This window comes from Trichoderma camerunense (assembly GCF_050948025.1).
Source record: "Trichoderma camerunense strain CBS 138272 chromosome Unknown V8C40scaffold_12, whole genome shotgun sequence".
In the NCBI taxonomy this organism is placed as follows: Eukaryota; Fungi; Ascomycota; class Sordariomycetes; order Hypocreales; family Hypocreaceae; genus Trichoderma; species Trichoderma camerunense.
In genome coordinates this window covers 678,927-692,478 of record NW_028145358.1, presented here as the reverse complement: position 1 = coordinate 692,478, position 13,552 = coordinate 678,927, and the positions used below count along the sequence as shown (strand labels likewise).

At 52.8% G+C, this 13,552-nt stretch overlaps 5 protein-coding genes across 5 annotated transcripts; 3 read left to right on the top strand and 2 right to left on the bottom strand.

The window, feature by feature from the left end:
- The first annotated feature begins 175 nt into the window (after window positions 1-175).
- V8C40DRAFT_249295 (enhancer of polycomb-like-domain-containing protein) lies at window positions 176-2,848 on the top strand. Its single transcript, XM_083216718.1, has 3 exons — window positions 176-536; window positions 889-1,659; window positions 1,738-2,848. Exons 1-3 carry the CDS (start codon window positions 390-392, stop codon window positions 2,512-2,514), a joined length of 1,695 nt encoding a protein of 564 aa, XP_083071650.1. The 5' UTR covers window positions 176-389; the 3' UTR covers window positions 2,515-2,848.
- Window positions 2,849-4,547: 1,699 nt separating this feature from the next.
- V8C40DRAFT_275739 (tRNA N6-adenosine threonylcarbamoyltransferase) lies at window positions 4,548-5,603 on the top strand (the record flags this gene model as incomplete). Its single annotated transcript, XM_083220759.1, has 1 exon — window positions 4,548-5,603. The coding sequence occupies one exon, from the start codon at window positions 4,548-4,550 to the stop codon at window positions 5,601-5,603; it is 1,056 nt and encodes a 351-aa protein (XP_083071649.1).
- Window positions 5,604-5,849: 246 nt separating this feature from the next.
- On the bottom strand, window positions 5,850-7,847 carry V8C40DRAFT_45254 (5'-AMP-activated protein kinase beta subunit, interation domain-containing protein). Its single transcript, XM_083222994.1, has 3 exons — window positions 6,903-7,847; window positions 6,221-6,791; window positions 5,850-6,144 (listed from the first exon to the last, which is right to left on the bottom strand). The coding sequence occupies exons 1-3, from the start codon at window positions 7,712-7,714 to the stop codon at window positions 6,097-6,099; spliced, it is 1,431 nt and encodes a 476-aa protein (XP_083071648.1). The 5' UTR covers window positions 7,715-7,847; the 3' UTR covers window positions 5,850-6,096.
- A 1,166-nt stretch (window positions 7,848-9,013) lies between these two features.
- V8C40DRAFT_249281 (uncharacterized protein) lies at window positions 9,014-10,308 on the top strand. The gene is made up of 3 exons (XM_083216717.1): window positions 9,014-9,687; window positions 9,802-9,816; window positions 9,912-10,308. The coding sequence occupies exons 1-3, from the start codon at window positions 9,472-9,474 to the stop codon at window positions 10,206-10,208; spliced, it is 528 nt and encodes a 175-aa protein (XP_083071647.1). The 5' UTR covers window positions 9,014-9,471; the 3' UTR covers window positions 10,209-10,308.
- Window positions 10,132-12,933, bottom strand: V8C40DRAFT_249278 (kinase-like domain-containing protein). The gene is made up of 6 exons (XM_083216716.1): window positions 12,433-12,933; window positions 12,278-12,359; window positions 12,119-12,221; window positions 11,619-12,015; window positions 11,331-11,522; window positions 10,132-11,259 (listed from the first exon to the last, which is right to left on the bottom strand). Exons 1-6 carry the CDS (start codon window positions 12,576-12,578, stop codon window positions 10,590-10,592), a joined length of 1,590 nt encoding a protein of 529 aa, XP_083071646.1. The 5' UTR covers window positions 12,579-12,933; the 3' UTR covers window positions 10,132-10,589.
- Between the last annotated feature and the right edge of the window lie 619 nt (window positions 12,934-13,552).

The following is a 13,552-nucleotide window of genomic DNA, read 5'->3' as shown; positions in this document are numbered from 1 at the left end:
TGTTTTTTTTGCTCAGCAGCGCAGCGCGTGGGCCTTGCTGGCGACTTCAGGGGAGAGGGAGAGCCAAAAGGAGGGGGTGGCCCGAGCGCCCACATGTACCTGCGCCCGCCAAACACTATGGCGCCGTGACTTTGGGGCGGACCTGCGCTCGCCATCAAACAGCCGCAAATTTCCAGGCTTTGCACCAGTGAAAAATCTTCGCGCGGCAAAACAACCTCAACGTCACCTCATCGAACGCGAGCATTGAGCCATCAAAAAACCCAAACCACAACGCCTAAATCGTCCTTCTGTTATCAACAGGCGACTGCGGACGTCTCGATTTATGACTTGATCTCTTTTTTTTGCGGATTTTCCGCTGGCTTTCTGCCGTCCTTCACCACCCTGGCAACATGTCATCCCGCAAAGTCCGAGTCAAGAAGTTGACGGTCAAAACCACTCTTCCCGTGCTCAGAGAGGATCAGATCGATGCTACTGAGTATGAATCACTACTTACCGAGTCGCAAATCGCGACCGGAGTCGACCAGACTGAGGAAAATGTGAGTCCTTTTCCCTCCATATCCACGCCACCGCAACTTCTGATATCACGTGTCACGTCACGTGCTGTCTCCTTACCTTACCTCTGCCTTGCCTTTTGCCTACCAGCGTATAAGTCGAGATGGCATATACGGAGTGCTGCATATATGATGGCATCATCCATCCTCATGTATCTCACTCTAGTATTTGATCACTCCTCTTTTTTTCATATTATTCATTTTCATTCTTTTTTTTTCCTGTCATCATATTCTTTTTTTCTGTCATCAACTTTTCTTCATCACTTCTTCCTCTTCCTTTTTTTTCTTCAAACGTAATATAGACTGACATCTTCTCTTTTTCTTCTTTCTTTTGTAGGAATACCATCTCCAATCCATTCTAAAAGAGGCGGGCACAAGCAATGATCAAGAAATTCCTGTGCCTCCACCGCAGGAAAGCGACATCAGCTATGATGGCCTCTATCCCGCAGCCTTTCACAAACCTTCCTCTTATATCCGATTTTCTCAGACGGTGGAGGAATGTATTAGCTGTCAATATGACATGACAGCTGATGACAATGAATTTCTCAAATCATATAATAGTAATCCTCCCGCCGCTGGGCTGCTCAGCGAGGATGACTTCGAACGCATCATGGAGGTGTTTGAAGACACCGCAACAGAGCAAACACCATTTGCATCAGTCGACAATACTGTTGTCGGCTATGATATGATGGTGCCCGGTCTCAATCAGCTTGGCTCTGCATCCATATTGCAGCACGCCAAGCAGATATATGAGTACTGGAAGTCTAAGCGGCAGGAGGAAGGAAACAAACCACTGCACCCAACCATCAAATTTGAAACACATCAGGAGACTGATGACACCGACCCATACGTCTGCTTCAGACGGCGGGAGGTCAGGCAGACAAGGAAAACAAGGTCCAGAGACACTAAGATCGCCGAGACGCTCAAGCGTTTCCGTCGCGAGCTCGAGGATGGCCGCCAGCTAGTGCTATTCGCATACGAGCGAGAGATGATGAAACGAGATCTATTGCAAATGGATCGGGCTATTTTCGAAGAAAGGGCTCGTCTGAAGCAGATCAAGACAAAACTAGGCATCAAGGGCGACGACGAAGACCTAGTCAACCAAAAGGTATGTTTTGAACCCAGGCCAGCTTGGCCTTCAACACGTATAACGCCACTTGGCACTGACACGAAGGGAATTACACAGTCTCAGAAGCGAAAGCCTGTAGAAGCTGCCGGAGCTCAACGGCCTACGACACAGGTCCGGGTGCCGGTGCGGCCCGATGGACGCTCCCACGAACAAGACCTTGTGCTGCTTTCTGACCAGCTTGCCGAGAAGGAAAATGAACTCCGTAATGAGATTGAGACCAAGGTGCAGAATCATCGGAGGTGGAACCAGAATCATATTGATCTCACTCGAGATCCGCTTTCGCCGGTAAAAGCGTTGGGTATGGAGCTCAAGTTCAGACCGGCAAAGACGCAATACTTAATGACGCCGCCGGCATCAACGTCTTCGGAGTCGATGGATGTCGATGACGTACCTGAGCCTATGCAACTGGACAAGCTAGAGCTGCCAGTATTCCAGTTCCGTGGTGCGGACGTCGACGAGACACCGCAAACTAATCAGCCGGCGTTCCGACGCCGTATCGGCCGACTCCAACGGCTCTGGATCGATCGAAGAGGTCTTTCGACACCTTCTCGGGCAGACGCGTACGAATACTCGGACCGGTGGAAGTATGACTCTGACGATGAAGACGATGAGCCTCCCGTATATGAGGTTGATCCCTTTGACACAAGAGCGCTGAAGTTTAGGGCTACTATCCCTCTCAGCCCATATATCTTCCGGGCGAGGCCAACGGCCCCTCCAGAAGCGGTAAACGGCGTAGCAAATGGAAACAGAGTGCTACCGCCGCCGCCACAACCGCAACAGCAGCCGCAAGCGCCGCACCCTCCTGCAGTCCAACAGGCGCAGGCGGCATCATAAAGAAACCCCCCTCTCCCCGATGAATCCGGTACTGCATCCCTGTATGAGTATGGGTGTGTGTGGAGGTGTATATAATTTTTCAGCTCTCTTTTTTTCTCCAATCACGCTGGTCTTGAAGGGCTCTCAGGAACGGACAGGACGGGGGGAGGTTTGGAAGGAGGAAGGATATCTTCGAGGTAGATGGAAACGACCGATGTATAGTACCTTAGCCTTGGTCAAGGCATTGCGAGGAGTTGGGAGTTGGGGTCGGTGCTTTAGGATTAGAAGAGGAAGAAGCCCCCCCAGCGGGAGCAATGAAGTAAAGAAAAAAAATCATACGAAACCTCGAACTGGCTTTGACCAGAAAGAAATATTTCTTCATGCGCCATCCAATTCGTGTGATAAAGTGTATATGAGTCGGCGATGGAGGAGGAAGAGCCTGTCCTTTTTGTGCGAGCTTTTTCACAAGGCGGGTGTCGTGACGCAGCCTGGTCTCACCTCACGGCGACCAGGGCGGATGACGTGAGGGGAAGCAGGCTGCGCAACGTGAGCTCGCCGGTTCTCATGTACGGTCGAGATCGCCATGGCATCGACAGCATTCGGTAGCAGGCCGTTGGAAGCTGGACGCTGGCCATGGCTGGCAACAGAAGCTTCGTGTCCGTCCTCATCTTGACTGTGTCTGCTGCGAGGCTGCCGTTAGCTGTGGGCTGACGAAAGAGATGTCGGCAAAGGCGCCGACACATAATCAGGTTCAAAGGGGGATTCTGCCTTGCAGCCAAGGGCACGACAAACCGGAACGCAAAACATCCAATGTCTCATGGCCAGCTCCCATCATGAGAGATTTTTGCAACGGAGCAGCGACCTGGATGGGTTGAATTTTCTTCTTTGTGCTTGGTGTGTTTTTTTTTCCCTGCTCCCAGCTAGAGGGTAAAGGAAAAAAGTCGAGGGGAAAGAAAGTGAGTGGTCGATGTGGACCGCGGGAACGGCTGCAAGTGGATTTTTGGGGGATTTCCGCCCACACAGGCGGCAGAAGCACGCACTCAACGGGGGACATGGTAGTACCAGGCAGGCAGGTATTGGCCGAGTAAAAGGCGCACCGCAAGAGTACATGCCGTGGTGGTACAGGGCCGAAGCGGGCCAGGCCATGCCAGGCCCAGGCCAGGGAAGAGCAGCGCTTTAGTGCGAGGGTGGTTGATGACAGAGCGAGTCCTGGGAGCGCTAAAGGGGATTTGCCGACAGGGTCGCCGAGTCTCGCAAATCCCAGTGCCTCGGAGAAAGGGCAGCGCGTTGGCGGGAGATTGTAGTAGTGTCTGAGCCGCGTTGAATGGAGGAACATGAAGCTTTACAGAGAGGAGCAAAGAGGAGGGATTACGGAATACAAATACGAGTTCAACGAGAGCTTTGCAATCTTACATAAGCCGGCGCAGGATGGATGCTTTGAAACGGCAGAGATACAGAAATTGGGAAGGAGGGTAGAGTACAATCAACCGCAAAAAGGGAAGGATGCTTTGCTGCAAGTGAGCGGCGCCCCGCTATTTTCTGCTTCTGGCCTATTGCTACGCTGCAACGAACCCCTCCATTTTTTTTCTTTTCGACATTTCTCGTGAATGTTGAATGCATCATCATCCATCATTTGCTAGGCGAACATCCCAAATCTCCAGAGACTTACTATTTATTTTCTTTCGAGATTCTGTATTTTGATAAAACCATTTTCCGTTTCCCGTTTTAGAACAGCTTCACTTCTACAAGAGAGCCATCAAGACAACGAACAGCCTCTATATAGCGATATCTAAATCCCCCACCTCCGTGAAAGAGTCACCACATCCCAGGACATCGAGAGCATCGCCGGCCGGGCGCAAACGTAGCGCAGTATTGTCAACTGCTTCATCTTCCACAGACACCCACTGAGAATCATATCGGCCCTCCAGTCGCCCAGCATGGCCGCTGCCAGCGTCGCATCTCCAGTCCCGCATCTTCCAACCTCTGCCTCTACCTCCATCACACCCGCCTCCAACACATCTACATCCACATCTACATCCTCAGCTACATCAGACATGGCCGCAGCGACCTCCAAATCCTCATGGATCGCCCTCGGGTGCGAAGGCTCCGCCAACAAGCTCGGCATCGGCCTCATCCGCCACACCACAACCTCAACCACCATCCTCTCTAACCTGCGACACACCTTCATCTCCCCCCCAGGCACGGGCTTCCTCCCCAAAGACACGGCTCTGCACCACCGCACCGAGTTCGTCACCCTTGCACGCCGCGCCATTGCCGAGGCCGGCATCACGCCCGCCGACGTCGACTGCATCTGCTTCACCCAGGGTCCCGGCATGGGCGCTCCGCTGACCAGCGTCGCCATCGGAGCCCGCACCCTGGCCTTGCTGTGGGACAAGCCGCTGGTGGGCGTCAACCACTGCGTGGGACATATCGAGATGGGCCGTGATGTGACGGGCGCCGACAACCCCGTCGTGCTCTATGTCAGCGGCGGCAACTCGCAGGTGATTGCCTACGCCGAGAAGCGCTATCGCATCTTTGGCGAGACGCTCGACATCGCCGTGGGCAACTGTCTCGACCGCTTCGCCCGCGTCCTCAACATCAGCAACGACCCCGCGCCGGGCTACAACATCGAGCAGCTGGCCAAGAAGGGCACCAAGCTGCTCGACCTCCCCTACGTCGTCAAGGGCATGGACTGCTCCTTCTCCGGCATCCTCGCCAGCGCAGAGGCCCTAGCCGCACAGCTGCTCCAGCTCGGCCCCGAAGGCGCAGGCTTCACCACCGAAGACCTGTGCTTCTCCCTGCAAGAAACCATCTTCGCCATGCTGGTCGAGATCACCGAGCGGGCCATGGCCCACGTAGGCAGCAGCGAGGTCCTCATCGTCGGCGGCGTCGGCTGCAACGAGCGGCTGCAGGACATGATTGCGAGCATGGCCAAGGAGCGCGGCGGCAGCGTCTTTGCCATGGACGAGAGATTCTGCATCGACAATGGCATCATGATTGCGCATGCCGGGTTGTTGGCGTATAGAACGGGTTTCCGCACATCACTTGAAGAGAGCGTGTGCACGCAGCGCTTCAGAACAGACGATGTATATGTCGAGTGGAGGGACTAGAAATATAAAGCAAAAGAATACAAAAAAGAAGATAAAAAATAAACCAATCATAGACAAACACACAGAAAGCAATGATGGGTCATCGTGAAAAGGGAGGAGGAGGAATAATCAAACTGCACTGTAAATTGTGCGAGCATTCATACATCTCGCCCATCTGTCTATCTGGTTGGTTCATTGCGAACCCCTCGGATCTCTACTGCAGCCACCAGGCTTCTTCACCATATAAGCCAGCGATGTAATAACCCGCAGCTGATTTCCACCATCCCATGTAAAAAATGCCCATATCATGGCACTTTAAAAATAAAAACGTAAACAGAATACCCCTCCGTGAATAGAGGAAATAGAGTAAAAAGGGGGAGTGCGGGAACAAAAACCATAAAAAATAATACACATTAACCCTCTTTGAAACGCCATAAAGCGGCGTCTTCGACCAACACTCCTCGTCTTCATCTACCTTCTTTCCCCTTCTCTCCTTGTTTATGGAGACCCTCTTTTAACCTTCATCTGTAGAGGTAGGCTTGTAAATAATTGTAGTGACATACTGTAAAGAAAAAAATTTGTTAGCAAATACCCCAGCGATGACAGTCCCCCCCTTAAACTCCCGATACTCAACTAACCTTGTTGTGATATCTAGTAGTTGCTGACACAGCCAGAACATTGTTTTTGATACTGCTGGTCGCAAGGTGATTCAAAACGGTATGGTTGGGCATGTTCAAGACGCTGTTGTCATCCTTCATCAGGGTGGCAGCGTTGAGGATTGGTTTGCCCAGGAAGCCGGGCAAGCTCGGCGGTGTCGTCAACTTCTCTATGGCGGACACGGCATTGCGATAGGCCGGTGATTCCTCAGCCTGGTCGAAATCGAGCAGGTACTGTGGGATTTGACCATTGTAAGCCTCTTGTGGCAAGACAGGCTTTCCCCTGGCCACCTTGGGCTCTTCCTTGGACTCAGAATCGGCTTGAGATCCGCTCTTCTCCTTTGCGGCTTCGGTAGCCTCGATGACTTCGCCTTTTTTGGTCGCCAATACGTCATCGGGGTTGACCTCGATGTAGTTTACCAAGTTGTTTCCAAAATCAACTGTAGTGGGGAGTTCGGGTGATGTCTGCATAATCCCATCAACCAAGAAGCGGATGTGATGGGTGCCGGGCAGCACGTGAATCGTGGCGGCAAAGACACCTGGCTGGCCCTCGCTGTAAAGTCATAATTGTGTTAGTAAAACCCATATAGATCAGAAATATGTGCAAACATTGTGGGCACGTGCTAAGGCACCAACTCTGTTGTTATGGAGCCATGGCACTTACACAGGACGTAACCGAAGCTTTCGATTCCAGTGGAAAATGGTACCGGTGACCCAAATCTTTTCACCACCTCCCCTCCATTCAATCCTGGTGGCAACGACGGGCCTGGTCTTGTCTACGCGTAGCTCCTCGCCCTCGTCATCCTCGGCCGTGCCCGAGCTGAGCGCGGAGCTCTTCCTCGTCAGGGCTTCGGACGAATCGCCAAGCTCGAGATCAACCAGGCTCTCGTCGGGTCCAAGGATGGGCGAGCCAGGCGTGTGAACCTCCTCCTCAATGGGAAGCGGCAGGCGAGGTGGGCGCATCATGTACATGTCCGTCAGGCTACTGTTGGAAAAGAGCTGGGCATCGAAATTTGGCGGGATGCCTGGGATATGAGGACGCGCCAGGGACCCCTCGATGGGGACGGCAACGGGCTTGGAGGGTTCGTCGCGTAGGATGGGTCGCGGCTCGGACGGTTTTGGGCTGCCGGCGACGACGGCCGCGGCAACGGCGGCAGCGGCGTTGGCGACGGAGGAGACGGTGCTGCTATGCGGCGAGCCGCTGAGCGAGGAGACGCCGGTGGCGGGCACGCTCTTGGTCTTGGGGTTGGGCACGGAGGCGGCGATGGAGCCCTGGGCCTGGAGAGACGAGGATTCGGTGGCGGCAGCGGCGCGGGCACCGTGGATGGGGATGATGTTGCGGGATCCGTCCTTGCGATGCTGAGGCTGGCGAGGAGACTGAGACTGAGACTCGACGCCTGGCTGCGGCTGCGGAGGCGACCCAGACCCAGACCCAGGCCCGCCGGCCTTGTTGGACGCCGAATGGTTGTTACCCATGGTTTGGGAACCCGACCAGGGGTGGCGGCAGGGACGTGGGAAGCGAGGGCGAGAAGAGAAAACAACAATCCCAGACAGAGGATGGGCTGCTAGCGGGAGTCAGAGGGGGGTTGCAGAGACGACCGGTTGGCGGCTTGTCGTTGCACAAGGCACCGGCGAGCAGGGCTGGGCAGCGGGGAGACTCGCGTGACGATGCTTGGGCGAACGTGGTTGGATCGCGGCGTGCTGAGAGGATGAAACGGCGGTGGGGGTTTTGAGGGATCTCGATGTGTCGATGTGATGTGTCTGTCTGGGTCAAGAGGTCATCTAGATCGGCTCTAGACGGCGGTGTTTTTTGGGGGCCGAATGTTATGTTCGACGACGAGCTGCGTGCTGTGTTTATGCGGTATCGGTACCGTCTTGTCTTGTCTCGCGGCGAAATCCGATCAAACACTCAAACGATCAAAACGATCAAAACAGCAATCAACCCAGTCCGTCAAATCAATCCCGTCCGTCAAATTCCAGATCCCGATCCCGGGTGGAAATTCCCGAGGCAAACACTCAAAGCGCGCGAGAGGGGCCTTTTTCTGCTGATGGCCGTGTGTCTTGTCTTGTCTTGTCTTGGGTTGTCTAATCTCCTCCGTCCTGCATGCAGCACCTACTGTACAGTGTAAGAGGGGACGCTCGTGGGGGTTCCAGGTAAGGTTCCTTTTTTTCTCCCCCTTCAGCTGTCGTGTCGTCTCGCCTGTGCCGTAACAGCCCGTCGTGCAGCAGACGATCGTGGGTTGGAGGAACTGGAGCGGGAAGCTGGCCAGTAGGATCGGGCCCATGGGGGGTTTGTGGTGGGGGAATGTGCTGCTCTTATCTGTGGTTTGATGCTTCTTTCTTTGCCTTGGGCCTGGCCAAGTACCTCCGGGTGCAGCGCGGGTTAGCACCGGCGTACTGGGTACATATGTCCTGTGGGTGGACACATGCTGGCGGTGGGCTGCAGAGGTTCCCTGTACCTGGGCTGCAAGCGTGCTATCCACATCCGGGACATTTTTTCCCTGGTCCTGCCATGACGACACTCTATTAACAACCGGAACTTTAGCCTGCGCGGGTAGTCACAGATGATGGGCTTCTGTACCTGTATTGCAGCAAGAGCAGGCACCTGTCAGCGTCGGCGATTTAATTAATAGCCAAGACCGCTACCTAACTTCAAGTCGTTTATTAAAATCCATACTAGTACACAGCTGCTATCACGAGATATGCATGTAATCATACTTACCTATCAAGAAGTATATAGACAAGAGGGCCTTTTGACAATTCCTCATCTCATAGAGTAAGCTTGTATCATCGAATATTCTATCGGAAATCCTCCATCTTCCGCTTCGTACCTACTTACACCCATATCTTGAGAGCACATTCTAATGCGCCACTCCAACTTGTATCTGCCATACACAACCAAACACCATAGCAGAACGAGATAGCAACCAAGTTCAGAAGAATCGATTAATTCTAATAAAATAAAAAACTCACATGTCACACAGTCCGAACCCAGTCCTCGCATCTCTCAATATCTTGCATTATACAATATAAGCCAAGCTCCAGGTTAGCCCCGCCACACCTCTCCAGCCACACTCACAAACACCCCATACCTCACCTCACTCATACCACAACAATATCCCCATGCAAATGTACCCTTGAATCACCACCTTTTCCATACCTCTCTCTCTCTCTCATATTTCTTCCCACCCCCCAAAACTCTTCGCCCTCATGCCAAATATCCTCTCTCAAAAATGGACAACGTCTCCGCCATCCTCGACCACCTCCGCCCCGTTTTCCGCGTCTTCTCCTTTCTCGGCCGCATCTTACTCTTCCCCTTGCGACTGGCCTCTGTACCCTTGTCGTATCTCCTGAGCGCCCTTCGCATCGTGTTTGCGCCGGCGATATACCTGGTTACGTACGTAACCGGTTGGTGTCGGGCTGTCTTTGATTTTATTCTTGCTCTTCAGGTGCGTTAATTTCCCGTTTTGAATTGAAATGTCATCTGCTTTCGTCTCTGTTATATCGCTTTGACGTGTTAGTGAGACTTGTTGCTGACAGTCACTTGCGTATCTGACATATAGCCTCTGTATACATTTGTACGTCTTCACTAAAATGATAAAGCCCAACAAGAAGATAATCATCTATTTCCTCTAATGTAAGTAAAACAAGATGGCTAATCTGTTCTTCATAGCTCGCCACTGCAGCAGCTGTCGGCATCTTCGCCGGCTTCACCCTGGCTACCTCCTCAACCGTCATCACATCATACCTCGGCATGCAAGACAGTGGCAGCACCGCCCAAGGACCTCGCTCTCGTGCCTCCCAGGGCAAAAAACCACTGTCGTCCTTATCAACACCAACTCTCAAAGACGATTCATCTTCTAATGAGGGAGAGTGGTACTGGCCTGATCCCTCTCCCTCACGCCGCCGTGTTGCAACTGGGCTTCTGTCACAGACGATTCTTGAAGAAGAGGACGACTCTGATATATGATTTTCTTCTTACAATAGCTACTTGTGCGCTTCTAATGCTTTGCCGGCGTCTTTACGCGGCCCCCCTTTTTTGCATAGTTTGAGTTTATACATGCAGTGCTATTGCCCCTTCTTCTGTGACGGTAACCCTCTTCATCCCAACTGCTGCTACTGCTGCCAAGGAACAGAGCAGCAAGCGTCCTCAAGCTCAACCATTTACATCCTTCATCTGTTGCCTCCAACGCCATTCCAAGACCCATAAAACAAGAAATTCTGTCAAGGGAACTATTTCCATGGGATATCATAAAAAAGTGCAAAATGGCTGAAACGTAAGCCAACTATCCATGACCATATGTATGGCTCACATATCTATGCGTGTTATGTTGACGGTCGTATGTTGTATTCATCGTCGATACATGTCTCGGTCACGATTCCTATCGTGTATCGGGGAGCGGCTTCGGCTTCTTGTTCGCCGCTCTCTGTCGTATCGTCGCCCACTGTCCTTACTGGTAGGCCGTCGTCGGTCATCACGAGGCCGGTCATCGTCCCTGCGCCGACCTCCCGCCTCTTCCTGCCTATAGCTCGGAATGTAAGTGTCTATATCTGGTCCACGGCCCGGTCCGCGGTTGCGAGGCGCTCGATCTCGATCTCGGTGGTCAGCATCCTCCCAGTTTGGCGGTCGGTCCTGGGGAGGCCGTGACGGCGGCCCACGCTCTCGGTCCCGCCAAGCAGGCCGCCTCTCGTCCGGACCACCGCCCCTGAAGCGTCCCCCGTTGGCACCACTTCGCCCACCATAGGCGTCATTGCTGTTGAACCCGGCAGTTGCTCCATTCGCATCGGGACCGAGGCCAACCGTTCCTCCCTTGGGGGCTGGTGGCAGGGCAGCTTTGCGGTCGTGAAATTTTCTCCGATCAAGCTCATGGCTCTCTTCGTAAGTAGGAAGCTGGTGTGGTTCCATTGGTAGCGGCTCCTTCTTGAAGTACGGATGTTGTAATGCATCCACGGCATTAATCCGTGTTTTCCAGTCCAGTTTCAGCAAATCTTTTAGCAGGGCAATTGCTCCAGAGCCGTACCTAAAGGAAAAGCGTTAGTCGCATATAGTCAATCGTGGGCATTAGTTAACCTTGGGCGAGTGGCAACATACTCCCTAAAGCGGCTTTGAAGATTTCCCGGTCGTGACCTGGGGGACAAATGTTCACCTCCAGGTAGGCTCTTCCATCTCGGCATAGTCTCATCAGTAGGCGAGCCCATTAGATCCCATATGAGTTCGAGTTGGTGAGCGTCACTCTCGCCAGCAAGAATGGGTTTGCCGAATAGCATTTCTCCAAACACACAGCTATAAGGAGTCAGCTTCGTTTGAACCAGTGACATTCATTAGAGAGAGATGACAAGGAGATTAGAACGTAGAAAACAAGAAGAGGCGTCGTCTTACCCAACACCCCAAACGTCAATAGCGGGGGTATATCGTCTTAGTTGCAGCAGAAGTTCGGGCGGACGGTACCACCTAGTGACAACCAACCCGGTGTAGTCTCGTCGGCCTTCTCCAACAACATGGCCTGCCCGTGGCGTTGGTCCATCGTAGTGGCGGGCCAGGCCAAAATCAGCAATCTGGAGAATGCCCTTGTTGTTGATGAGAAGGTTGGCAGCCTTCATATCTCGATGGAGGACGTGATTATCGTGAAGGTAGCGCAGACCTTGGAGTAGCTGCAGCATATAGCACTTGATCTGAGCCTCTTTGAAGTGGACAGATGGATTATCGAGAAGGCCCGAAAGATCGTGATCCATATAGGGCGTCACCATGTACATGATGGGTTTCTTGCGCTTATCGGCTACGTATAACTTTGTTAGTCAAAGAAGAATGATATAAGACACAGAAAAGGATGACGAAGAAAATGAAATATCAAAGTAGAGAAGATGGGGGGAAATACTCACTCTGTCTCGTGGGGTGCTCTACAGCCATGTCTTCCAATCTTAGAATGTTTGGGTGCGACAGCAGCTTGAGTAGCTTGATTTCTCGCAGAGCGGTAATGGGGAACTGGAGCAGGTCAGAGGAGAGAAAGCGAGTTTGGTTTGCCTGGTGCCGCCACCTACACCGTCTTTTTCATGGTGCATAATAATCTTCTTCAAGGCGACAAGAGCGCCTGTCTTGCGGGATCGAGCGCGATGGACCTCACTACGGTGAAAGTGTTTGCATTAGCTTCCCATCTCTAGCTTTGGAGATGTGAAATAACAGGGGGCTCCCATACCCAAAGGTACCCTCGCCCAATTTCCCCTGCAGCTCATAGTCGGCTATCCGGGAGCAACCTTGAAAGCTGGACTTTGGTCTGCTGTGATTCAGGGCAAAGGTTCGTGGTGAAGTGCCATCGGGGGTCGTTTCGGAGGGTCGATCCATGACGCGCGCCGGGTTCGTTGAGCGGAATCGCTGGCTCAAGCAGAGGCAGAAGAAGCGTCAAGAAGAATTGTAAGAGAGGGAGAATAGCTGGGCGACGCTTGTTTTGGGCAAATGAAGCGCGTTTTATGGGAGAGTCGTGGTGTGATGGGCGCGCATCGTTCTTTGTCTTGGGCCTTTGAAACCCCCCGCAAGAGCGTCGTCGAAGAAGCGGATAGCGAACGGATGCCGGTGTAAGGAAATATTTCAGCAGTAGATAATTACTGATTCGATTTCTATTGTCGTCAAGGAGTTGCGATGGCCCAGGCGCGAGAGGAATGGCGAGGAGAGACTGAGAGATTTGCCAAATCAAGAGAAGAAGAAAAAAAGGTTGAATCCGCGAATTGAATCGGCGCTGAGCAGAAAGTCAAGGAAGATGGCGTTGAGGGCTCGCGCTTATCCCAATCGGATGTGACAAGAAGCTGGTGGAGCTGTACCTGGATTGTACTTGAGCTGACGGCATGGAGCTGCGGGAGGGTGCATGTGCCTGCGCGGTACTGCGTTGACAATAAGTTGCGCTGTACTTTGTACCGGCTCTTTTTTATTTCTTTCAGTATTCGTTGATGGATGTACAACCCATAGCAAAAGGGAAATCTCCGTCGGTAGATAATTAGGCGTCATCCATCGTCTCCGATCAGTGGCCTCGCAGGGCAAGTTTTCGATTCTCAGGACCCAAAGTGACGTAAGGTACTCAATACAGATGATGTTGGAATATGCCGAATGGAGACGATGGATGGATGGGCAAGGTTCAAGTAGGTACTTGCAGACACGGCTAATCTGGCGCCACCGGACATGTACCGATACTGTACTCGGCCATCTGCATCTTGCTGCACCCCTGAAGGCCGCCTCTGATGCTACTGGACTGCATTTGCGCCCGTGGAAACTCCCCCAGATCTGGATTGGGACTATTGACTGCGATTGATGCTAATACGGAACGA

Excerpts from the sequence above, each read along its gene's own strand:
- V8C40DRAFT_249295 (XM_083216718.1), top strand. The coding sequence starts at position 390 with ATGTCATCCCGCAAAGTCCGAGTCAAGAAGTTGACGGTCAAAACCACT. Across the intron at positions 537-888 it reads TCGACCAGACTGAGGAAAAT|GAATACCATCTCCAATCCAT; the intron begins GTGAGTCCTTTT and ends TTTCTTTTGTAG. Across the intron at positions 1,660-1,737 it reads AAGACCTAGTCAACCAAAAG|TCTCAGAAGCGAAAGCCTGT; the intron begins GTATGTTTTGAA and ends GGAATTACACAG.
- V8C40DRAFT_45254 (XM_083222994.1), bottom strand. The coding sequence starts at position 7,714 with ATGGGTAACAACCATTCGGCGTCCAACAAGGCCGGCGGGCCTGGGTCT. Across the intron at positions 6,792-6,902 it reads AAGCTTCGGTTACGTCCTGT|CGAGGGCCAGCCAGGTGTCT; the intron begins GTAAGTGCCATG and ends ATGACTTTACAG. Across the intron at positions 6,145-6,220 it reads CTACTAGATATCACAACAAG|TATGTCACTACAATTATTTA; the intron begins GTTAGTTGAGTA and ends TTTTCTTTACAG.
- V8C40DRAFT_249278 (XM_083216716.1), bottom strand. The coding sequence starts at position 12,578 with ATGGATCGACCCTCCGAAACGACCCCCGATGGCACTTCACCACGAACC. Across the intron at positions 12,360-12,432 it reads TTGGGCGAGGGTACCTTTGG|TGAGGTCCATCGCGCTCGAT; the intron begins GTATGGGAGCCC and ends CTTTCACCGTAG. Across the intron at positions 11,260-11,330 it reads CTTCAAAGCCGCTTTAGGGA|GTACGGCTCTGGAGCAATTG; the intron begins GTATGTTGCCAC and ends CTTTTCCTTTAG.
- V8C40DRAFT_249281 (XM_083216717.1), top strand. The coding sequence starts at position 9,472 with ATGGACAACGTCTCCGCCATCCTCGACCACCTCCGCCCCGTTTTCCGC.